This window comes from Chanos chanos, chromosome 1 (assembly GCF_902362185.1).
Source record: "Chanos chanos chromosome 1, fChaCha1.1, whole genome shotgun sequence".
Taxonomy (NCBI): Eukaryota; Metazoa; Chordata; class Actinopteri; order Gonorynchiformes; family Chanidae; genus Chanos; species Chanos chanos.
The window spans coordinates 33,456,859-33,483,413 of NC_044495.1; the positions used below are offsets into that span (position 1 = coordinate 33,456,859).

The window sequence follows — 26,555 nt, forward strand, 5'->3', positions numbered from 1 at the left end:
TTCCAAATCCTTCGCACTTAGAACTCTCACTTTTTCTTCGGTATTACTGACAGCATTTTCAGTGATGAGTGAAAAAAAAAATCTTCTATGTGCCTAGGAGCTGAGAACTCAGCAAAACCCTAATTCACAGTAATCTGTCTGAAGCATCTAGTTTTCAGACTGGTCACAGTCATTTGATCTACAGACTTTTAATAGGTAGTGATTTGCTAGTCCCTTGATTAAAGTTCTCTCTTGTTCTCTGAAAATACTAAAAACATCAAAAGCCTATCAGTGAGATAGGCATGATATGTTACACTCTTTTGGTTCATCCTAAAAAAATATTCAGCTTTGATAACAAGCATTTGATAACAAGGTGATAACGAGCGATTGAGTGGGTTCAACCAGAGATCTCAAAAAATGAGGAAAAACATGGTATCCAGACACTTAAATCTGCACATAGAAGTTCAGCATGTAGACAAAAGTAGAATTTGAAACCAGTTTAAATCCATGAGTGTGGGCAGTCCCATAAAAGACAAACACTTGATGAGGGGAATCTAGATACCTGAGCTTAAGCCCTGTCCACACGACAACGGAATGTTTTGAAAATGACGATTTTCAAAAAGTTTCGCATTCATACGACAACGTTTTAAAAACTCATCCTCGTCGACACGGATTCGCAAACATGAGTAAAAACGCTGTAGTATGTATGCCAGGCCAGTAGGTGCGGTGTAACCACAGAAGAGCACCACATAAACATAAATAGCCAGGTGCGAGGGAGGTCATGTCATCATCATTTTGAAAAGGTTCTGTATTCGCCTGTCTACATGGTGACGGAAGGGTTGCGTTTTCAAAAGATTCCACTCTGGAACCAGGTTTCAAAAGTTTGCGCTTTCAGGCCCCGAAAATGCCTTTGTCGTGTCGATAAAAGGCCAAAATGCAACAAAACTTTTCCGTCTTCACAAAAACAACACTCTTGCACGGAATCAATTCAGTGAACCAGATGTTTGGAATGATAGGTGATAACGAGAAGGTTGCTTCTCAAGGGTTAAATTACAAAGCAAGGAAGACACAAAATGAACTTAGTTCAGCTGAGTGGCTTAATAAATTTCTCAAAAACAGCTACAGAGTGAGTCACTAAACCCCAAATCTCTGAAGTAGGCGTCTCCAAAGGCCCAAGCAATGCCTGGCGTCCTGTTTGAAATGCTAAACTCCTGTGCGGGCAACCCTGTCAGATGAAAAGGGGAATAACATTTTGCTATAATAATAGAACAAATAAAATTGTATTATATCATTTTTAGCTACATTTGAGGGTCACAAACCCTCTGCTACAGCTGACAGCAGATCCATAAAGGGCATGTGCCAAATCCCAGTAGGCATTGTGTTTACACTAAAGTAAACATTCATTATTCAGCAACAAAAAAGGTCTTGGTACTTGTCATGCAGGGATCGAAACGTTTGCTCAACAAAAGAAGGAAAAGGTGTCACTTCCATCTGAAGGCTTGCATGTGTATGCAGAGGGCTGTAGCCCATACTGTTCTTTTGCCACAGGAGGAGGAACTCACATCATGGTGACGTTAATAGAGACTGTGGGGACATCTTTAAAGTGTGCACCGTCACAGTCCAGTTCCAGGTCTCTGCACTGGCACTCTGTGGGGACTACGCCAAGCACTGAAACGCAGAAGACAGAGACAGTCATCACACGCACACACACACACACACACACACACACACATTGTTCAGTGAAGAACAGATCAATAATTTTCAAAGAGAACTGGGCGATGGCAACACTTAAGTTTAATCTAATCTTAATTTATTTTAGTTAGTTGAAGTAAAATATTAATTTGTTTTTTTTCTGAATGCAAGTGCTAAAGCACATCGAACCAATCATAACCATGATCTACCTTTCACACTGTATCTCAGTGGTTTAAGTTGTTGCCCTTTCGCTGTGTCAGAGTTAATAATTAATTGAAGAGGTCTGTTTGCAACATTAATTAAGAGCTTGCTAGAGGCAAATTAGCATCCAATTCATTAGTGTTTCGTGTCAGATACAGAACGAATAAGGATCTGTTTGGAAGAGCATTATGCATTTAGAGGACTGAATTGCTGGAACCATGCATTAATGAACATGGGGTGTTTGACCCTCTGGGATTTTGTAGTGAAGACAAGTGCATTGCCTTATATAGTTCCTGAGAACAATAAATCCACCGTAGGTAATTTATTTGTGAAAGGATGCAAATAGGGTTACAAACACTTCAGATCGCACAAGATAATGTTTTCTCCAAAAATATATATTTGAGCCCAATTCATTGCTCATAATAATTCAGCGATAGTTTGGTAACAGTATGACATACAAGAAACATTTTATTGGAGTTGGATAAATCAAATCGTTCTACAAGAAAAACAAAGTTTTGGATCCATCTAGAGAAAACCGCAGCAAATTACACTCTGTCCAAATAAGATTTTCAGACAGATGTATTTTATAGACAAACTTTACATATTTAAAGACAAACAGGACATGGAGACATTGATAAGAAAGACTAAAATGAGATAATCCCAAACCAAATCAAAGTTCACAGTAAACAGTTTTGGGGACATCAGGCGGCCTAGTTGGTCTCAGTTCGATGATTCTAAAACAAATTGCATGTGAAAAAAAAACAAACAAACAAATAAAAGGACATAGAGACAATCTATCTACTCAGCTTTGAATCTCCTTTGATTAAGAGTCCCTTTAGGATTTGGGAGAGGTGAAATTCCAAGTAACGGGGACATGAGAAGAGTACCAGAATTAATGACATCTGAGAAGCAATCTTTTAATTGGCTGTTTATCCAGCACTTTTGTTGTAATAGGGGGCTGACCTGGCTAACTGGGGTTAAATTGCACCTCAGTCCCAGTCCAAATGTGGCTTAATACCATTTATATTGTAACACATTGCTTTTCACTCTGAAGAATGAGCTCAATCCCAGCTACTCTTCTTCAATCTGCTGACAGAAACACATTTCTGTATAGCACTGACACAACTTCAAGAAACCGAGATTAATTCTAGAAATGCAAAAATTGCAAACCATACAATCAGGAAAAGAAATGCAAGGCAAAACACAAATATGAACAGTGTGAACAAATATGAAATGCGCGTGTGTGTGTGTGTGTGTCTGTGTGCATGCGGCGGGCGTGTGTAGCTGTCCCTGTTGTAACACTGCGTTTGCTGAAAATGACTCAGTTTTGCCTCCTGCTAAATATCAACTGATCACACTTTGTGCTTGTATGAGCTCATTAAAATTTTTTAAGATATATTCAGAACCACTAATAGATCTATTGCTGTATTTGTAATGACCAGTCCAGCGTGGGGAAAAAAAACACTTATAGACATCCCAATTTCTGATGCAGTCTTTTACCATCTCTTATCTCACTTACTATAATTAAGGGCAAAATGCTTGACTGCATCAATAAATAAATTAAAAAACAAAACAAACAACAACAGAAAGCCAGTTGAAAGGTTTCTTAAACAATACTCCCAAAGTAGTAGAATAAACAGAATTCATAGACTGTACAGGCCTGTAGCAGATACTGCAATATTACTGGATGAATTATTGAGCAGAATACTCACAACATGCATTCGACTTGGTTCCAAGGTCATTAGTGGGGATGCCAAAGTATTTGTCAAACAGATGAGGCCATCCGTTGTTGTCTCCTTGAATAAAAAAACAGAAAGAAAAAAATTACACTTGTCCATTTAAAAATTTCCTGGGTGAGTAACTGTTTTTTTTTTTTCTTTCAGATAAGGCACAATAAATTATCACAGTAGGAGACCTTGGCATCCAAGAGAAATAAGGTTGGAAACCTATCTCTAAAATTATTAAAATTAAATAAATAAATAAAAAGCAGGCAAAGTCAGTTTTGGTGGTAAAGGTACCATCTGATGATATCAATGGAATGATAAATGAGTCTTGACTATGGTAAAAAAAAAACCCAAAACTTTAGGAAACACACTCACACACAGACAAACACGTCAGTGCTCTTTAATTTTATTTCAGTCTCTCTCAAGAGTGGCTACAAATTTATGGATATATTTTTGTGCCTTGATTTGACCTTAACTTCTGTCTTCACAAGTAAGGAAGGGAGGGAATCAATCAGCATTGAAAAAAGTGGCATTTTGTTGATGACTCCCCTTGCTGATGCCCCAAACATCTGACAGCCTGAACAAATAGAACTGTCAGGATGCAAGTTCCCCAACACTTACATCATCAATCACTCACGACGCTGAAGAAAAAAAAAAAAAAAAGACAGCAGAGTTAAACTCTGTTCAATAGAAATCCAGTCATGGACAATGTGATACACATGCATAGCTGATGTAGGCTAGTCTTGTCATGAAAGACAGCTTACTAATTGTGATTTGAAAGTCCGGACATTTGGGACGTCGCGCCATTTTCATCCCTTTGTAGAATGGAGGTATCATCATCAGTCTATCAAAAACTTGAGGCATCAACAAGGGGTTGCAGACTAAGGTTTACAAAGCAAGCGTGTTTAGCGGTTGAACCATTAGTTTTCCCTAAAGTCTATCATAGAGCTGACATTATGAATGGCTACACCCAGTGGAGCAACTAACCTGCTATGCTGATGATTAATCAAATTGCTCGAATGAGCTTCTTCTTCTGAGAAGCCATATAATGAGGCCTGACTGAGGGTGACTTGTTCCCTTTCAAATCGTATTACTCATCGCTGGTGGGCTAGGAGCTGTGCTTGCCTGTAGTGTCCCCAAACACTGAATTCATCAGACAAGAGCCCAACTCCATGGACCGTGTAAGTGAATAGCAGTGTGTTTTCTTGAAATGTATTTGAATGTATTTCAGTTTCATGCAATGACTCTTTTCCGAATATCTAAGCGGGGAGACATCATGATGAGAAATGTATATGAGAGATAGTCTTCAGTTCTCTGAAGTTGACCAGAAGGCAGAGGGTTTATAGGACTCTCATAAATATACCGACTCATTTCCGAGCTTGGGAGTGGGTAGGTTTGGTGGTCTTCACAACGAGAGATCCATGTAAGCAACATGAGTGAGCAAATTTTCATTACAGCAGTTTTCTCATTGTTTAGCGAAATAATGTAATTTTGAATGTTTTGAATGAAAGTCAAAATGTAAACATTATCTACCAACAAATTTAGATGTGTTCTCCTTTATAGTTGGAAAAAACAACTTGTGGACCCATTTCCAGGGTGGTTAAGAAGACAAACTGTCTTAATGAGAGTCCTAGGCTGTTAAAGACTTTTAATGATGTCTTAATTGTGTTATCTTGAATGGGAACACAGGCACATGTGAAACATCTCATAGGTAATGTCCCAAGATTAGATTTGATTTTAGCATTATCCTTTTCATTTCACGAAAATGACTGATTTCACGCATCAGTAAATTGGAAATGTTGAGTGAGATGCCTGAACTGAACCGCTGAAAGTTTTGAAATAACTTTAGCATCTAATCAAGCTCTTCCAAAAAACACACAACAGGGGTCTACCACAGTTTTATTTCAAATCCTGTTTTAATCTTTGCTATTTATAGACATCATAAACCAACTGCACTGCATCCATGAAAACAATTTCCCTTTGCTCTCTCCTGGAATTTCAATTTTCTGGAGGCGCCCAGTAAACCGAGATATCATTACAAACAGCACCCTAAACCGACGGGGCTTGGATGTGTTTTTCATCATATAAGGGAGGGAAAAAAAAAACCTATGCCTGAATATTATCATTTTCACTCACACAAACTAAACAAGTGCTACACTGACTAGCTTCACCAAATAAATAAATAAAAATAAGTAAATATTCCGCAATATTCATGACTCAGTAAATTCAAAATAATTGCTGTCACGAAAGACTGAAAAGTCATAAAAAGTTGCCCAAACAGAACTGTGGCAAAGCCAGCATGGACAATTGGCTCCATACTCACAGAGATGAGTCATTTAACTCCATTTGTGAATTAGTGACAATTCATCAAAACATATGAAGTAAAAACAAACAAACAAAAACAATTATCATTATTATTATTATTATTATTATTATTATTAATAATAATAATAATAATAATAATAATAATAACAATAATAATGATAATAATGATAATAATAATAATAAGAAGGAACAGATTCTCTGCATTAAATGGTGAGAATAAAATTATTAACATATTAATAGGGTAGCCTAGAGATACACAGCACTCTTATTGGCATGCTGGATCCTCAGCTGGCTTTCATAAAGGGTTTAGGCACACCACCATGCAACTAATTTAGATTCCTGCCTGCTTTTATGACTGAATCTTTTTATTACAATCATCATATAGACCCTGCATACATTTAGCCTCTTAGAATTTCCTGAGGATTAGTTCCATTCCCTTTGATGCTTTGGTTGTGTCATCTGAATGCTTATGATTCTTCCATGTGGCATGGAGTTAGCAAGACATTCAAATGGTACAGGCAATCTACTTTATAGCCTCACTGGACCATCAGTAAAGCAGTAAATGTTTGTTTCATTTATACCTTCTCACCTCCATTGAGTTGGAAATCTCTCCTCAGCCTATGCTTGAATGAATCTGCTGTGCATCTTAGGTATTTAATAAAAAAAAAAAAGCTCATTAATAGCTATGGCTTGACAAATATTTCACCAGTATTAGTCTTGGGTGAAATAACTAGGCCTTATAGTTTGATCTTGAGGCCATAGCAGAGTATTGTTCGTGTCACCACTGCTCCCAGCTGGGTAGGTATTGTCTATGAAATGTCTATGAAATTTTGAATTCTGTTGAAATGATCTAGTAACCAAAAACAGAGCGTACTGTAAAGGAGAGTATATATATTTGATCTGATAATTATGTGCTTGCTTATTTTTATGCTGTGAATGTTCAGTCTGACCCATTTACCTTTTAGAGAGCATTGTAGTACTGTGATTATGGAAAAGTCTTTCTGCAGTGCCCCACTTAATCAGAGCCTTCATCTCCACACAAAAGCTTCAACACAACAAGCTATATTCTGGTCATTTTAGTTGTGTTGTCCAATTTCATACCTGTGTACTCCACAGGAGCACATCTAACTGGTGATGTATTTCAAAACATTTTTACAGTGCTGAACACAGCAACAAAATAAACAGTGAGAAAATATATTATGCACCTGTTTAATTATAAATATGTAGGTGTACCTATGTTTGTTTACAACTCTACAGTGTAGGCCTCATTACTTCCGAACAAGACAAGATTAATTGCTAGACAAACAAATATAAATAAACAAGTGACAACTACAGGCAGCTGGTTGTGGTCAGTAACTGTCAGTCTACACTATAGATTCCCTTTCTACAGAAAACACCTACAACTCACACAGAGCTGATCCCTTCATTTAAACACAGTTACTCTCTCTCACACACACACACACACACACACACATAAAAATACACACACATTCCAGCACAAGCCCACACACACACACACACACACACACACACACACACACACACACACACACAGACACAGACTCAGAGGTAAATTCTGTCGTTGCTCATATACAGGCATTACAGCACCATTATGGATGACACTGGCTCATTTGTTTCATTTAGCACAAGGGAATACATTCAGAAAAATCTGATATGCATACCCTTTCTCTGTTTCTCTCCTTTTCCCTCTTCTCTCAGTTTTCAGATTACAAAGCCCATGCCCACGCTGCTGAGCTCAAAATGAAAAATCACCAGGACTGGATTGATGAGAACTCTGACAACACTGCCTCTCCTCTGCACAAAGAAATGCACAAAGAACACAGAACAACACTCAATAAACCCCTTCTCACAGGCACTAATAAAGCAGTGGTAGGACCTTCGGAGTGAAGCACATGCCAAACCCTCAACCTTGTCAAATGAATGATGGGTCACAAAAGCACGAGAAATACAATCTTATGAAAGCAGGAAAGACAAAGAGTTTTAGCAGAATCCCATTATGGACCTATGGAACCTATCAGGTTCCTATCAGTCTCCAGGTGGTACAGAACTTATCCAAGTCAAGATACAAAAAAAGCAGTGCTGGACAAAGCACTTTCACAAAATGCTAAATTAACCTACCCCAGCTAATAGGGAAAGAACTCTCTATATAGCCAAGTGGTGATGACCTTGAAAAAACGCACAGAGGTCAAAATGCTAGTCAAGTTCCTACAGATCTATAAATCTCAAGGGCCTCTCATCATACGAGCAGAGGTCCTCAGAAAACTCTGCAAAACAGCACAGTGGCAGTACACCACAGAGGCATGGAATCAGGAGTGCCTCTCCCAGGAGGGATGCCAACAGTGTCACCATCCATAAACACAAGGGTGACAAAAGCAGCCATCTGCTTCAGCTGCAAGGGGAAAGAACTGCAGGCTATTGCAAGGTCCTACCCAAGGTTACACTCCAAAGATTCAGTGTCTAAACTGGGATTGAGGCATATTCTGAATGGAATTGAGAATTGGTGATTAGTTCCAATTGAAGTCTTTGCAGGACTGAACTCGATTTGAAACAGGTCTTGGTAGGTTTGAACTAGAGCTGGAATTATTGGAAGCAGAATTTAGTTCAATGAAATTCCATTATATTTTTCAACCAATAGTGGTGTCATCAGTGACTTCTAAATGTATTAATGACAGTGAATGAAAAAACTAATATGTAAAAGACAATCAAAATAAATACGGTTAACTGATCATTCACTTCAAAATAACTTCAGAAAAAGTAGTATACAGCAAATTGGCAAGTTTTGATTATTCAACGTAAAATTTCCTGAGGTACTTTTTTTTTTTTTTATCCTAATTAACACTGACAGTGTTCCCATTGCTCATGAGAGTTTGCTATTTTACAGCGCTGTCATTACAACACTAGCAGGCAATAAAATCAATTTCTGGCCCCTCCTTTGTCTTACTAAACTACAGATTCATTCAAGTCCAGGGAGAAGAGTACCATAATTCTTCTCTGTTTTTAAAGGACCAAGGCAAGCAACATGGCTAGCCTTGAATTTTGCTGAAGTATACTTTTTTTTTTTTTTGAATTCGACCGTCGCGGAAAATGAATTTAACTCTACAAGCTATAAACTGTTCACCTAGAAAGCCTCCAAGTACAGTAATGGAGAAGCCCTACAGATATATGTTGACTCAAACTGAACTGAATAGCAGTTTACAGGAATTACTCGAAGCCTGTTCCTGGATGGAACAGGCCCCTGGATATTGTTGCTAGAACTATCTGACTGTTTCACTCAGTGCTCACTTTATTTCTGCAGATTACTTTTTTTCTGCTTTTATGCTTTAGAGCTCATAGATTTAGCATGCTCTTGTGCACATGCTGTGTCCTGTTACACAGAGGAGGCCTGTGACATCCTGATAATAAAGCCGAAAGCTCGGAGGGAATGACTGAGCCAGCGGCAGCCAAAGAGTTCACATCCTTTGGTCTCATTTAAAGCGTAAACCCTGAACTGTCCAAATCAGAGAACTCAGTCGAACTGCCTAGAAAACACTAGAATATTGTTGATCAGTATGTTTAGATTGGGAAGTTTTAATTATCAACTAGCATGGTGGTAGATGAGCTTCTTTTTGAATGGAGAGAATATAATTAACGTATTTTTGGTGATTAGAGGTGGTGAATGCAGAACATACAGAATACACAGAAAAGACAGAAAATGAAAAAGCAGATCAGGTTAGGGGGCTGCTTAATGCTCTGGGTGTGATATCATGATGCCATTAATTAAACGATCAACTTGACACCGTAAACAGTCTGTAAGGTAACTGGTTGAGAAGGAGAAAATGTATATTTGTATCAAGTGAATGAAGTTACTAAAGTTTTCAAATGCAAGCCAAAACGCTAAACTGAAAACCAGGGATATGCTAATAATGCTGTATCCAGTGAAATGAGTGCTAGTAAACTTAATGGCTAGCCATGTGAGATGTCTCTGTGTGTTTCTTTGATGGCTACTTGGCCAAATATTACTATTTGTCTCATTAGTATCATTGCTATTCTAAGGCTTATGCCAAATTTGAAATATTTCTGTCAATACTCTTCATAGGTCTGGAGATGACCAAATAAAGGCTTATAAAACATTTAATCCAGTAGTTTTAGGGGATAATTTATTTTTAGTGCCTCTTTTCTGTCTAAAATGAGAATTGAGTCTGGCAGTAGCTATCCAACATGCTCATTAATGTTGTCATGGTTATGCTGGTCTTAGGGATTCCTATTTACAGAAAGGGCTGTAACCTTGGCACTGTGACTCTGCTCCCAATGCCAAAAGACCAATTCCCCAAACTAACTGAACTGATCAATGCCCAAACAATTTCGTTTTAAATTCTGGTGTTTATCCCATGAAACACTTTTGAAATATTACAGTACACAAATCACAGTCATATGAAAAGAGGACAGAGTTCAGTGGCACTAGGGGCTACTTCAGAGCCTTTATGCTATTTCTTTACATTCTGTGATTTAGACTTCTATGTGAATATTATTTTTCATCTTATACATATGTAACTGGTCTGAAAGAATTCTGAAGGCCAAATGTCTTATGGAATGTATTTCATTTTCAACATTTCTCAGCATTTAAATGGTGACTTGGCCATACTTTTAGTTTTACTTACTGTACATAATGCAATTTCTTTTGACAAGTGCAAGGTCATTTAAGTAGCATGCATATATAGAATATTCTATACTGTTTTAGGGGATGTAATTAGTGCTATGGTATTTCTACAGCGAAACACAAAGAGAAACAACAATGTAGATGTGTTCTTTTCTATCTCGTTCTTCATGTTAAGATATTTTGTTTTAAGATTAGTTGTTCTTTAAGAGATGCTCCTGCCATTTAATGAATTATAACTTAAAATTAGATGAGTATGTAGTCTTACTTCACTCTACTACTTGTTTAAAATAACTTTTTACAATGTGACCGTGTCACACACTAATTGTTAAAAAAGAATTTTTATTTGTATTAACAATGTAGTTTACATTTTAGAAATTGCTGAATTAAATATTTGAGTATCAGTTTACTCAATTTCCACTCAAAGATTCAGAACAATCAAACTGTGTTCAGAGTGAAGGATCTCTCTTCTCTGCTAAAAAATGGACTTGCAGTGAACATAATCAAATTCATGGAATTAAATTTTACACTGTAATTCCAGTTTTATTCCTTTTCTTCCCACAAGTTAGTTTTCAATTCAAATTCTGTTTCTACACTTGAATTGGAACTGATGAGTTAACCCTGACCAAGAAGTGAACATATTATTCCAAAATTATAATGCAGATCCTGAGAGGACAGATTCTACTGCTGAATAATTCAGACCGTGTCACCTAGACCTGTTTATTGCATTTCAAAGGCATTTGACACAGTAAACAAAGACCTCTTGTGGGATGTTTCTCAAAAAATTGACCGCCCGCCAAATTTTTTCGACATGATCCGCCAACTTCACACAAGAATGATGGACAGGGTAGATGTTAATGGACAGAGGTCAATGCCTTTCAGCGTTCACAATGAAATCAGTCGGGCTGCATGCTGGCTCCCGTATACTTTAATCTCTCTCTGATCCGTAAGGCCTAACTGCTATCCAGAGACATGAGAACTGACACTGGTGTTACTATACGTTTCTGGGATGGAGACCTCAGAAACGTGCAGGCTACCACTAAGCTGAGATCTGAAAAACTGATTTAACCATAGACACTGATGATTGAGTCTCATTGGCTCCATCCTTAGGGGTGCTCCAAGTCACCCTCACAGTTCCTGCTCACAGTTACTATCAGTGTCTGCAGGAAATGAGACTGACAGTCATTTTTTTTTTTTTTTTAAAAAGATGAATCATCTGTCATTGGTACTCGGTGGCTTTTTCTCATTGAATAACTTTCACAGTGAAAGACCCAAAACTGACCACAGTTTCCAGCCTCAGATCAGTTTTCAGTCCTCCATGTAAAGAGGATATCTATGTGGACGGGACAGAGATACCTTTCCGCACTGAAGCACCGGCTTTCTGGATACTTATAGATTGTTGCCCTATGGTATGGTTATGAATACAGGACCACATAAAGGCATATCAATCTTGGAAGCATATTTGCCTTCATTTTATCCATTATCCAACATGACAGTTCCACAACGACAAATCTTCTGTGAAAAGCACAGCAGACCTGATGACTTTGAAAAGTCATTATCCACATACCTGACTCCTACCTGTTCTTTACAGCCAACGGCACTAACCTCAGCACTCTGCTCCTCAACAGAAGAAGTGGTACAACAATTACATAAAGAGATGTGAAATCTGCCCTTCAAATGCTGAGGACTGTGCTACCTGCCCGTCATCTTGGCTGATGCTACACCCAGGAGACCAGAGAGATGGAGGAAAAATTACCCAGATAGATATATGAGAAGACCGAGAGAAGACAGGAAGGCAAGAAGGCATGCCTGCCCCCCTCCCACCAAACATTTTCATACCCTGTGTGGTGCTGCATAGTGACACAGTCACTAAATAAATGAATGAATGAACAAGCAAGCAAACAAACTAGTAAGTAAATAGCTGGCATGACAGCAATCATAACGTATGATGAACGTTCATAAGCAAATGCAACGTGTGAGTTTAGTATGAAATAAAATTTGTGAGCATAAATATGACATGGAAAAAACAAAACTACTGAATTTATCTGGAGGAGCAAACCCTCTTTCTTGAGAGCTGAGCGCCCGTCAATGCTTCCCCCAGCTCTGATCTGAAACGCCCAATTCTACTATTCAGCAGCTTCTCCTCAGGGTGGTTTAGCCTATTCATGTAAAAGCTTGGACACACAATAGATGATGTACTGTGTTTGGTGAGTGTAATTAAAAAAAAAAATGGAGGTATGTATTGGCTCTACTGCAGTCAGACTCACAAAGACATCTCCACTGCCTTATTCACTCTATGGGAGGCTGACATGCAAATCAGAGTGAAAAGCCTGAATTTAGAGTAAACACACCTCTTCAATACAAGTGAATAAATACATGTTTAAATAAACAGATGACTGTATGAATGAGACAAACAACCTTGTATGAATGAGACAAACAACCTTGTAACTTTATTTTTCAGTAAACTGTACATCACATTATAAAACTTCCCTAGTTTTTCAGTGGTAAACTGCATGTGCCGATTCATTAATTCTCTGTCATCGTAAATGACACTATACAACCAGATGTAAAATAGATAAAAAAAAAAAAATTGGTTCCTCTTTTGAGCTGTTGTAGTTCCAAGGCAGGTTCCACAACATGACGGCATAATGACAGCTGTGCAGGTGGGACAGGGTGACAGATGTGATCAGTGTCAACATGAATACAGAGAAAGAGTTTCGTCAACTGCCACCCATACAGGAGAGTAGTCTGGGAATAGGAGAACTGGCGGGTTTCTCCTCCTCTACACCAAACATACAAAATCTCTGCTATGTCAGTAAGACACTGAGACAAAGCCCAGCTAGTAATCAAAGCAGCAGTAAGTACCATGCTGAAGGAGCCAAGAGCTTTTGGCTCTAGAAACACCAAAAGCAGGCTGACATAATGCAACCTAAGAAAAGCAAATCAGATATGGGATGAATCAGCACAGATATGCATGATTTAACTCATAAGAGAGAATATTTTATTCATGCTGTCTGCATCTTCAGAGGGAGCATAGATATGCATGATCACTCACTGGACAAAACAAAAAAATAAACCAAACCAAAAAAAAAAAAAGACCCCAAAAAAAAACAAAACCACCACTGTCATCTAAAACTGGCAATCTTAGTGGGCATTATCAAACAATCCCACCTCAATAAAGACTTTGGGGGTGCGCAAAATAACATTTGAAAATGTCAAGATGGTGCCCCATGGCTGGAGACAAATAGTTTAATATTGACTTTTGAGATGAATCAAACTTTAATTTATGCACTTATACAGTTCATTTTTTCCAGTTAATCCTGAAAATGCCCTGAAAATGGAACCATTTGTGTCACATATAGAGGACTAGACGTCTAATGCTTTATAAATCTTGTTATTTTCAGGCTATCCACCTACATGTGGGTTTTTATGAAACTGTTGTGGGAATATGCCTATTCATACAAGCTAATTATTCTATATTAAAGTGAATGCCTATCAGCTAAATATATACACATACACATATTGTATGTACACATGTTAATACCCTGTTGTGATTAGTCTTAGGTGACTGTGCATTGTATTGACTTTAGAGGACAATGTGTACTGTTCCCTTCAGTTGACTGATAATGTGTTGTATTGTACATCATGTACAGTACATACAGAGAGCTACTTAGGATATATAAGCACATTTACTCAGCCTCATCATTGATCAGAGTGCAGTAGTGCTCTAATTTCACATGACATCTGGGTTAAATCTTTGGCTCTGGTAGAGGAAACACTGAAGACATTAGTCTTGTCAGAATCTGAGACGGTATGTGTTCAAATCCTGTCCTTTGATTCACAAACACTAGAGCTGAAACAATGTCACTGATGAACACTAGAGATGAGAGATCGGATCATGTCGCTGGTGGTTTTATTCATGGATAAAAAAAAAATCCAATCATCATTCATTAGGAAGGACAATGAGCCCTGCTTAAAGACCATGGGAGGAATAGCATTGGCTGAATCAGGGGTCTCTCTCTCTACAGATATTCAGCAAACAGTCTGAGAGAAAGCTCTGATCAGTCACACCCTGACTTACAATCAAGCCATTGTTCAACACAGTGTGCTGGTGTCATGCACTATATTACCCTAACAAGCCTGAGAGCTGAAATGATAGTTCATGACAAGTAACAAAGCAATGTGTTAACATAATTTTTCACCCCAGAAGTTCAAGAAGACCAAAAAGTTCATCTAATTGTACTTGACTTAAATGGTAGAGGTCAGTGTCTCATCTGCTTGGTAATATGAATTAGATGAGAATATTTTCACAAGAGTGGTACATGGAGAAGCGGTCAGCCTTAAGGATTGCCTTGGGGAGAGTTTTTGACGGGGGTCAATAATGCCAAAGTATAATTAAGTGGAGGCAGTGAGCCCTGTTTTCAGTTTCTATCAAGAAACAAGGGACCATTTCTTCACCATAAAATGACTGAATGTCTACAGAGTGCTTTCTATACACACACATTATCTCCAGATAAACCAGCTTTATTTGTGATGAGCTGCGAAAACAAATGGGTCTAAAATAAACTAGTTAGCTCTCCAAAAAAATATGATAAAATCCTCCAATACTGCATTGCCACCACAACTGATTTCACAGCTTTTCCAGCAGAAAAGGAGACCCCTCCAGTGAAGGCAGACACTTCCATTCCAGTGAAACAGAAATCAAATAAACACACACACACACACACACACAAAAGACGGCTGCTTTATAACATGAAACTTTTCCAACAAATTGTTCTGACTTCAGACAGAATGACTAAAATGCCAAAAGAGGTCTTTGAGAGTAACAATAATTTTTTAATCCTCTATTTAACCACACAAGTGCCATTAAGCACCCCTGCTTTTTTCTGAGTATAACAAGGCGCATGGGAGGGAGAGAAGTAGTGTGTTAAATCACTCTGGAACAACTTGAGGTTAAGTGCTTCTCTCAAGGGCATGGCATCAGCGAGCAGAAAGGAAGAGACATCAGAACCAGCAGCACTCCAGTATTAAGCTGACATCCCTAAGGGCTCCACCTGGGGTTTGAACCAACAACCCTCTGGTTCTTAGTGTGGAGCCATAACACATCGCCGCTGCTTTAGAACAACAACCTGTGGCGGAGGACAATCAGAAATACTCTGGAGATCAGATGTTAGCCAAATATAATGATGCTCCATTTCAGCTAGTGCTACAGGCTCGTACAGGGCTGCGTGCTGTTCCCAGGCGTGTCACATTAAATGATTAGGGAATTATAGGACCATTAGATATAGCAGGGGACAAACTGGGGGGAGAGGAAGTGACTAAGAAATGGAGGGGGCTTCACAGCCTCTAAATATCAAACGGAGACATCATCTTCATCCTCTTCCTCCTCTTGTCCTTAAATTTGCTTTTTGGGGGGGGTTTTATCATTTATTTATATTACTAAGAGGCAGTGGGGATGCTGGGAACCATGAAATGGCAAACTTAAAAATAGCTGATGGGGTGTGGGAGATAACTATAATTAATGTCCCTGTTAAAATGAGTCCTTGCACAACCACCCTACTTCCAAAAAACTGAAACCAAGATGAATGACGAGAAAGCCAGTTTAGCCGGTGTGTAAGCACAGATATGACAAATATATCAGGCCTTCTCTTTCGAAATGTTGTGTGGCAGCGCCACTAGAATGTGAAATAGAAAACGCGTGGCTTCACAGCAAATGAGGTGATGTCTGCACTATGTATCTTAGGTAATGGCATCCAAATACCCACGCCTATTATCACTGTTACAGAGATCACAAAGTCCAGCTATGATGTGCTGTATGCCAGTAGGTGTATGAATGTCAGTGCAGTGTGTGTATGTGTGTGTTTTAAGACATAGAGAGAAGTGGTACCATCACTGGTGCATTGATTGGGGCAATTGTAGGGTACCTCTGTTATTAGCCCCTAAACCTGTTTCACACTGTCTCCCAGCCTCACACTCACAATACAACTGCTGTGGGTTATCTGAAGGTGAATTCTGATCTATTTCAACGCAGAGTTTTTGAAAGGATACTTTCTTCTTTATTTTTCTTTGCTTTCTTGTCATTGATGCAAACCCTTCAACTGCTGTAAAACTGTATTTGTTACATCTGACATGATACTTTGAAAATATACATGTTGTTCTTCTTCTTTGTAAAGTGTGGTTATTTTAGTATTTATTTTTCTCCTTGCCTTTTCTTCTGTCCGTGATGTGAGCATGTGTGTATGAATATGAGTGATTATCTGTGAGTGCATCTCTGTAAAAGACCTTTGAAAGTCTCAGAGAAACAAAACAAACTAAAAAAAAAAAAAAAACATTCACTTCTTTTGTTTTGCTTTCTCATTGTTCACACACTATGACACGGCGATTCCTTTGACGACGGGTTTAGATGAAGTCATCACGGTGATGCCGAGATGGCTCAATCTAATCTCACACTTCATCCTTCATCCATTCCAGAGGTGGATTTCCTGAAGAAGTTGGATCTCTCTGAGTACTTCAGAGCCATCGGCAGATAGTACTAGTGCTAGTCAAAGGCACAGCTAAAAAACAAACTCTATGAGTCACAGCTCAAAAATTACTTCCTCAGCTTACCTTACCCTAAAACCATTGCTATTGTGTGTGAGTTCAATTTTGCTTTAACAACATGAGTACAGAACCAAGTATGAAAAAAATATTCTTTTCTGCTTGTTTGTGCAGTCTGTGGGTAGCAAATTGTCAAAGAAAATGGAACTCAATGGCTGGTACACGTCGTGTCAGTTTCCCAATTTCCCCTGTTTTCCCTGTTGTGCTGGTTTTGAATTCATAAGATTCGTTCTCCCACTCTCAGTGGAGTAATTTGTTAAGGCTTTCACCGCTCATCAAATCTTGTTCATTGTCAAATTTACATTCCAAATGAACAAAGCTAGTGCTGAATCTGGCAACCGCAAATTAAACAATTGGAATAATAGGCAGCTCTCATGCTGCTGCTTTTTTTTCTCTTTTTTTTTTCTTTTTTTGCTCACTCACCATCATAGCACATTGTGAAAAAATCAGTACATCTCAAGATTTATGTGGAAAACATGTCAAACAAACTGGATCAGTGTCAGCTATTTATGTGAATGAAAATATTTTCAGATATCATCAGTCAAATACTGATTGTTCGCACAACACATTCCTACTCTGTTCAGCATGAGCTTGGAGACAGTAAGCAAAGCTTTTGAACAGAGTCTCTCACAACCCAAACCACCATTCCATACCAGCCAAAACTTTGGAGATACCTACTCATTCAAGAGTGTTTCTTTATTTTCACTGTTTTCTACATTGTGCTTTGTTCACACTTTTTTTGCTAACTAAATAATTCCAGCTGTGAAATATGTTTGTTATTTCATAGTTTTAATGCCTTCTGCACTGCTTTACAATGTAGAAAAAAAATATGATAAAAATAAAGAAAAAACATTGAATTAGAGGGTGTGTCCAAACTTTTGACTGGTACTGTATTTAAGGCTATGAGAGGACTTTATATTTTAAGTCTAGAATATAAATGTCCTGCTTAAAAGTCTTTCACTTGTATGACTTTAAGTGGTGAATTTGCAGTCTTTAAATCTTTATAGAGTCGTATAAAATATGCATCCAGCCATGTCCCTCCGAGGAGTCAGCACCTAGTTAAAAGAGACGTCTTCTTAAAGGAAGTTGATTGAGTTGAGGCGTGAGGACACAGTGAGAGTAAAAAGCATTGATTTAGCTAATCTCTCTCAGGCTCCTTCGCCAGCCGACCTGCCAAACCTGATTAAGACCATAACTGTCAGGAAATGCTTCAGCTTGTTTGACTACAAGCAAATCACCAGGGAATTAAATAGTGAGCAGCCTTTTTCATTCATAATATGAAAGACCTTTTTGGTTTCAAAGACCTCTATCAAATCAGTTTGAGGGAAATGTTTTGATATCGTATGTTGTGCGCACCCTCCAAGCCAATGTTGTTTTATACCTATGTTTTCTCTTGCTGTGAATGTATGTGTTTTACGTTTCTCCATCTTTGACAGCTGCCTGAAAAAAATCTGTTTGTCTACTTGTAACTTGTCCTTTGTTTTTTTAAATTCAAATTAAAAGCCCTTTCCTTTCTGCACAGTGATGTTTTCTTTGTGTTTGTACTTGATTGCTGCAATCAAAAGTTTAAACTGAGTCTCAGGCCATCAAACATAATATGCAAATAAGTTTAAAAAAAAATGCCTTTTTTATACAGCAATGAGTCCAACTAAAATCTCTAATTTTTGTCAAATTTTGATCTGAACCGCACATAAAATTATCACAACTAATTGCTAATTCACCATTCAGAAAGAAAGAGAGACAGAGAGAGAGAGAGAGAGAGAGAGAGAGAGCTCAGAGCACAAAATCAAGTCTAAATCACCAAGTTGGTCAGTGGTGAATCAAATACAGATAACAGCTGATTATTGTTACTGGTGGTGGCTAAGGTTTTATAACTTGACATTACTATTGTTGGCATTGGGGCGGGTGGGACTGAGAGACTACTAACAATATGAATGGTAAAAATGTACGTGAGACAGATGATGAAGTGTTTGCCCAGAGGGACTCAGTCTTTCTTATTTGATAGAGCTCTTGAGCTTCAAAGAACTGGTGGCGGGTCGCCTTTATAACATCACCCAGAATCGAAAAAATGTTCATCCTTTCATCGACATCAGAGAGATGGTGAGAGAGACAGATTGAATGGTGGTGCGGGCCAACGTTTCTCTGATCAAGATTACATCAGCATTCAACTGTTTACCCCCAAAATTCATTATACTTCAATTTTAGAAGAACTCAGTTTTCTCTCAAAACATTTCAGCCTTGCTTTGTGCTCTTTCAAGAGTACTCTCAAACACAGCTTAACTTGCAGATGTCTTGATTTTCATCTATAAATCATTTTGTAAGGTTTATATATCCCACAGAACTGGATATCCCACAGACGCTTTACCATTTTCTTCTCTGTGTCCCAAAAAACCAGCTGAGTATTTTGGCCATGACCTTTCTAAAACAGGTGAAACCTGATAGCTGCAGCATGAGGAACAAAACATGATAAGGGAGAAGGAATCATAGCTGAATACAAATCAGAGTAGCTTGGGCATGGTATCACCATCTCTTCTATCAGTCAACTCTCTTCTCTTTCTCTTAGCCCATGCCCTCCATCTCTCTCTCTCTCTCTCTCTCTCTCTCTCTCCCTCGCGTTTTATTCAGTCTCATTCTTTATTACTGAATAATCTTCTTGTCTGATTATGTACATTCTGACATTTCTACACACCGTGACCTTCATCGCTCCACTGCTGACAGAGTTCCTTTTGTGTTCCGAAATTTGTCTCCCCATTCCAACAAAACTATGAGAGACAAGGTTAACTACTAATGACAATCACACCAAAAATGAGTTTAACAGAGTTCCAACAATATGGTAAAATATTTGGTTATAATCAGGAGGAGCAACATTCACTTTCTTACGCCTTATCTTATATCTTATATCTTGTACAGGAAAAATAATATCAAGGAAACTTCGGAACTCGTTCATGACACTGGGGAAAAAATAGAGATATTAAACTTCGAATCATTCCGAATAACTGATTAATTTTCCTGTGCAATTACTGGAAACTCTGTGTTGGGCACTTCAGTCTCATTATGATTAAATCCTGAGGGACCGAGTGATTTAAATATGCTGATTCTGAAAATATTGCTTTCAGCAAGACTTTTACTTTAAAGCACTGATTGGCAGTCATATAGAAGAGATGTTTAACCGATGTGATGACTGCTGAAGGGACACCGCATAGCTTAAATTTCAAATTATTATTCTTTTTTTTGCAGAAGGACTGAAATCAGATGACAATTTGTGACACTCCAAATGGTGGGCTGGCTGCCAGCATAGCAGAACAGTTGATGAGTTTATTTGATTTGATGTCAGGGACAGTAAGGGTGAACACTGAGGGTGCAGTTAAGAGCCATTATCTCACCCCCACCACACACAGAGAGAGGGAGGGAGAAAGATGGATTTAGAGTGTGAGAGAGACCAAGAGAAAAAGATAGAATAAGAGGTAGAGAGAGACTAAAAGAGAAAGGTAGAATTAGAGAAAGTGAGTTAAAGAGAGAGAGAGGGAGAGAGGGAGAGACAAAGAGAGAGAAGGAGGCTAAAACAAAGAAAAACAAAGGAAACAGATAAAACAGAAGGTTGAGAGAGGAAGAAAAGAAGTGATTGAACTTACCACAGTTCTCCTCGTCTGCCTGGTTGCCACAGTCGTCCACGCCGTTGCAGTGTAGCAGCTGAGGCAGGCAGGCAGTCAGGTTACCACAGGGGAAGTACCCAAGGGGGCAATGTGCCCTGTGTTCGGATGCATTTGACACCGTCAGTACTGCTGCAGAGAGAGGAGCAACACAGTCTTTCTTTACACTCCCAATCCAGCCTTTTCTCTTCTCTTGAACTCAGCTGCAGTTTAAACGATAGGTCATTTAAACACCAGGGAAAGTCTGGAACAGTTATAATGAAGCTCTACATAAAGGCAAACTAACAGACAATGAGAAGAAATGACAGTATTCGAAAACAACGCCCACTACTCTTAAGAAGCATCACTTATCTCCAAATAAGCCTTCCAATGTGACAGAAGGTTTTTTGTATGTGTGTGTGTGTGTGTGTGTGTGTGTGTGTGTGTGTGTGTGTGTGTGTTTTGGGGGGGCTGGGAGGTGTGGTAACTGGGACAGATTGCCACTTTGCATGCTGTGTGCTAGCCTTAAATAGGAAAAGAATCGCTGAATTAATGATCACCAAAAGCGGCAGTGAAGACTTCATTTTTCTTTTTGAAGTAAAGACAAGGGTTGATGCAGTGTACAAAGTTCTCAACAAGCCATGGACTCGTGGGCTAATGTGATTAGTTTTTCTCTCTTTTTTTTTTTTTCTTTCTTTCTTTTTTTAATTCAACACTGTTTCCAAGGGCAATGTGTTATTTTGACGTGGCAAAAGAAAAGCTGCAGTGTGTGAAACTCTGTCATTTTGTCATCTGGTCTTCAAACATGATTAACACTCTTCCATCTAACGATGACATATACATGCCCTAAGCATGAAGACATACATCAAACCCTTTAATGCTTTCCCTCCTGCCCATACTGCATTTTACCATTATACTTCATAAATGTATGAGGACAGATTACAAAGCTACAGTCTTTCACCAAACAATAGTTACGCCACTACACGCTAAGTTCTTTCTTTCTTTAGATTAAAGTGAAATAATATCCTTTATTAACTAATCGGGAACGTAATTTGATCTATGTTATTTTACGTACAATACTTACGGACTTCAAAAAACATTCATAACACTTATAACTCGCTTATAACATACACACAGGTATATTTCAATATTTATGTTGTTAACCACAAGGAATGCCTCCTAACTATGTGTGTAGGACTTGATGTTAATATGAGAGGAATCTACATATGGATTTTATATCTCGCTCATATTTTACAGTTCAAACACAACAAAAGAGTGATGCTTATTGATGTGTATAGATTATTTAGATATTACATCTTTGGATATGTAGGTCCCAGTAACATTTATATATCATTTATAACATTGTTATTGACATGGAAAAGACATGCAGCTTTGTTTAGGAGCCCCTATGAAGCAGTAGTTATTTGTTATTCAATGTACAAATAATTAATGACACTACACCCCTGGTGACATAACACAGCCTGTGGATATCTACATAAGCAATTGAAAATGTCTTGTGAACATGTTACTAATGTTTATGAAAGTTTAATTTATGAATTTTTGAAGGTTTTTATGAATGCTTGCTTTATGAATGTTTTATAAATGTTTCTCAATTATCCGTTTACCCTGGGTAGGTAGAATTTAAAATTACTCTATGGATTTCCTCTTAGATTTTTTTATGAGTCACAGTCAAAACACATCATATATGTGTGGGCAGAAACAAGTAGGAATATGTCAACTAGAATAATAGCTTCCACAGAGAACAACCCCAAAGAAAAGATGTGAAAGGACATTTATTTTGCCTCACATTCATGGTGAGTTAGGGTTGTTGCAAATGTGTGCATGGAGAGCTTAGCCAAGATTGTGTGACTGTTGCAAGCATCAGATCATGAGAGGATGCAAACACGTATGCTTACATCACACTGCACCTCCATAGCACTGGAAAAATCTATGGCCAAAGATTTTCCCCGCTAAGCTACTGTGGAGGTCTGTCAGCCCTGAAACACTCTTGCAACGAGCGGCTGCATAGAAGCTGCCATTTCACATTATAGCATAACACACTGATCAGTATTGTTTGTTGAAGACAGAAAGAAAAAAAGACAGGAAGAAAGAAAGAAAGAAAGAAAGAGAATTCATGAAAGAAAGAAAGAAAGAAAGAAAGAAAGAAAGAAAGAAAGAAAGAAAGGAAGGGGGCTGGCAATAAGTGTAGTACATTATGCAAAGACACAGGGTTGAGTTTTATGTTATCAGGGAGTGGTTTGTGTCAAGGTGCTTTCCTCTAATAGACTCTCATATACAAAAGCATTTAATGAATGCTAAATAGATGTAAATGATTCCACAATAATCACCATGATTGGAAAATGATGCTTAAGGGCTCTTGTACAGATCCTTGATTAAGGTATTTGGAAAGATAGGACTGTAATTCTGACAAACATTACAATTGTTTCTGGTGTGAAGTCCTTCAGCTCCACCGACATTCCTTAAGGTTTATGATTTTAGGATGCATAATTATTCATGGTAATTAAAGTGAACTTTTTTCTTGTTGCTTGTTTTTCTGAATAATATAAAATGTTTGCTTACATTTTCTGTACTGATCTCAGGAATATGGAAATTGTTAATTTAACAGTTTGAGGACAAAACTCATAGGGCTTTCAAACACTATGAAAAGACAATGAAGTGGAGAATGTGCTAAATACAGTAAGTCTGACTCTGAAAAAAACTTGTGAAATACACATCAAAACCAGGCTAATCACGCAGTTAAAAGATTTTAGACAAAAAACTTCCCTAATCTGTGAGACAGATACATAATATTTTACCTGAGGTGAAAGCACAGATTTATTTAAATTCTTATGATCCAATGAATTACTTGTCTGCTCTTGCATCTCAAAACAGGACAATGCATAGCTGAGTGACTTGTAGTTGATATGTAGTTGGTTAACCAGTTAAAGGACTGTGTGCATTTATTCAATTTGTATAATTTTGGAAATGTTTTTTTTTCTTCTTCTCCATTTGCTCCCTGTTATCGAGACACATCCACCTATCCTGTTAGATTAGGGATTAAGCGCTAATTAATGATCTCATGTCTGTATCCATGTTTGCACTGAGTAAAGTTAGCCGGAACCAAAACAAGTACACCCTTTTATATAATTGAACTCTAAAAGGTGGTAAAAAAGAACAGATAATAAGAACTCACATTGACAGCCGAAGATCCTTTGAGCATTAGTTTGCAATATGAATAATGCCTCAAAAGCCCAGCAAATATCCCCAATTGGATTTCAACCAGTGGTATGCGCAACTTGGTCTTTACAGCACGCAGACCAATAAAGTTTACGGTAACAGCCACAGTATCACGGGTGCCAACGTACCCTAATGTATCAACAAAACTCTAATTATATAATGCTGCAAAGCAGAAAACGCATTGGTTAAGATAAGTGTCAAAAAAGGGGAAAGACCAACTAAAATACAATTAACAAATAACTAATAAGACTGCAGATCCTTCGCTGAATTAATGTCATGCCATTCATGATAATATGGGCCTAGATGAATTTATAAACTAGCCCAATTTCCTAGCCACAGTGCTGTACTTTCACCATGAAATCCCAAAAATAAACACATCGAGAAATCAGGCACCGGTAAAATGTGCACAAATAACCTGGGAATAAGGGTTACCAAATATTACAGAATGAAGAAGATGTCAGTACCTTTGCCCAAGCACACAATCACGCACTTCTCTTTCTATAAGAGGAGGGTAACTTTTCAGCCTTTAACTGTGAACTTGAAGTGATTGCTGGAGCAATAATGGTCCATACAATTAGTGGGAAATGCTACAAGCCTTTGCAGAAACGCATTGATATACTGACGAAATACTAATCATTTTGCGTGACAGTTTAGTGTGCACATCGACCATTCAGTATTTTTCGTGGCTTTCCGTAGATGTAAGTAACCTTCCCCCTGGAACATTATTAACGAATTCCACTTTTTCAAAAAGCAAAAAAAGAGTACAGTATTCCAGCGCATTTATTTTAGTGACAAAATAGTAGAGAGGATTATTATGGGGATGATGCGATCTAGACATGGTTAATTAAATTACGCTTAATATCAGAAGTCACATTATTTCGAGAGACTGAGGGAATATCAAACAATTCTCTATTTTAGAACTTACCAGACACTCCACAAACCAAGATACAGGCGAAGAGAGCTTTCATGACACACACTGAAAAGGCAGTAAAACGATTTTAAACACGAAGTATCCAACCGCAGCTCCAATTTCTGACGCTCAACCTCTGTTGAATGCCGCTGACTGGGAAACGCAACGAGAACTGTGACTTATTAATGGGGCAGTTGACGACAATGTAAAATCATCTGGTGCCACGGAGGGAGGGCGACAAAAAATCAAGAGAGGGGCAAAACAACGGAAAAGATAATTTGGAGAGATCCCACGGATTAGCTTTTGTCGATGTACACCCTGATCAATAAATCAATCAGTGTCGTTCACGGACACCGGACAAGCCACGTCAGCCTCCTTTCACCGCGCGCGCGGGAGAATGAATCCATTTGGGGAGAGAGATGAAGAGACACAGAGAAAGAGAGAGAGAGAGAGAGAGAGAGAGAGAGAGAGAGAGAGAGCATCGCCTCGAACTCTAAGATGCTGGCGTAGCAGTCACACATACTTTTTTTCTCATCAAATAATAAATAAATAAATTAATTAATTAATTATTTAAAAAACAACAACATTTATTTCAGGTTATGACTCAAAAAAGCGTTGCACACGTGTATGCTTGTCTCACATTATATCATTAAAAGCAATAGCTTCCTTGAAAAGGCACCAAAATCTCATATCTGACTACAGGTCATTCCCTGAACAATCAAGTTTTGCCTCAAGAACAGTACTTTTAAAGAAGTCTTTTTAAAATACTTTTCTTCGGACTTGGAGGGAAGTATACAGCCCACTAGGTGTACAGTTTTAACAGAATTCACAATGCTCTTCTTAAGTTTTTTTTCCCCACAAGGAGCAAAGACCAAAACACATGTGATCAAACCTCCTTTCAGGTGAGCCTGCCATTAACATGCTGGTATGTTACTGAAGTGACTGATACATGTCATTTGACCTGAGGAGTTTGTTTATTCACCAGGGGCCATCTTTATTTCTTCGTGCAAACACTGCACCTTCTTCCTCTTTGACTCTCCGTATTTCTCACACATCACTGACCAGTAGGCAACCGGAATGATTCTAACTTCACTTGATCCCAGACACATATGTGAGAGCCAATTTGCATCATGTTGGGCCTTTCTCTATCCCATGGGCTTTGAGGTTTCAGATGGATCACAGGTGAAGGTCGCATGCATCACAGCAGATGAATGACCCTGATGATATTGTACTTGGAGCCATGATCAAAGAGGAACATTGCCACAACGACTAGACAGTGATATGCAAGAGCATCGTTAGACTAATTTGAGATAGATCAACCTTCATTTCCTGCTCTGCTGATCTCTCAACCCAGAAGTCTGTACTCATTTATTGGTGCAAAACAGAGACACATTCACTGCAGGAAATGGTCAGACAGAAATATGGACTGAAAGTTAAAAAAATATAAGTCCCCATATTTAGCTTTTTTTTCTGCTACTTTCCTCTAATTTTTTTTTTTTTCACCTATTCTTTCCCATTACAATACATACACCACATAACTTCTCCTGCCTGCCTCTCTATATCTGGAAGATGTGTGTTTGCTGAAAGCAAGTTCTTCAGAGTTTCTC

At 38.2% G+C, this 26,555-nt stretch overlaps 1 protein-coding gene across 1 annotated transcript in view; it reads right to left on the reverse strand.

Moving 5' to 3' along the window:
- rxfp1 (relaxin family peptide receptor 1) overlaps positions 1-26,555 on the reverse strand; it is a 96,007-nt gene that overhangs the window by 12,668 nt on the left and 56,784 nt on the right. The window contains exons 3-5 of the mRNA XM_030783766.1: positions 20,805-20,954; positions 3,585-3,668; positions 1,542-1,647 (exon numbers count right to left, since the gene is read on the reverse strand). Coding sequence (XP_030639626.1) covers positions 1,542-1,647; positions 3,585-3,668; positions 20,805-20,954 — 340 coding nt within the window. The remainder of the gene's footprint in view (positions 1-1,541; positions 1,648-3,584; positions 3,669-20,804; positions 20,955-26,555) is intronic.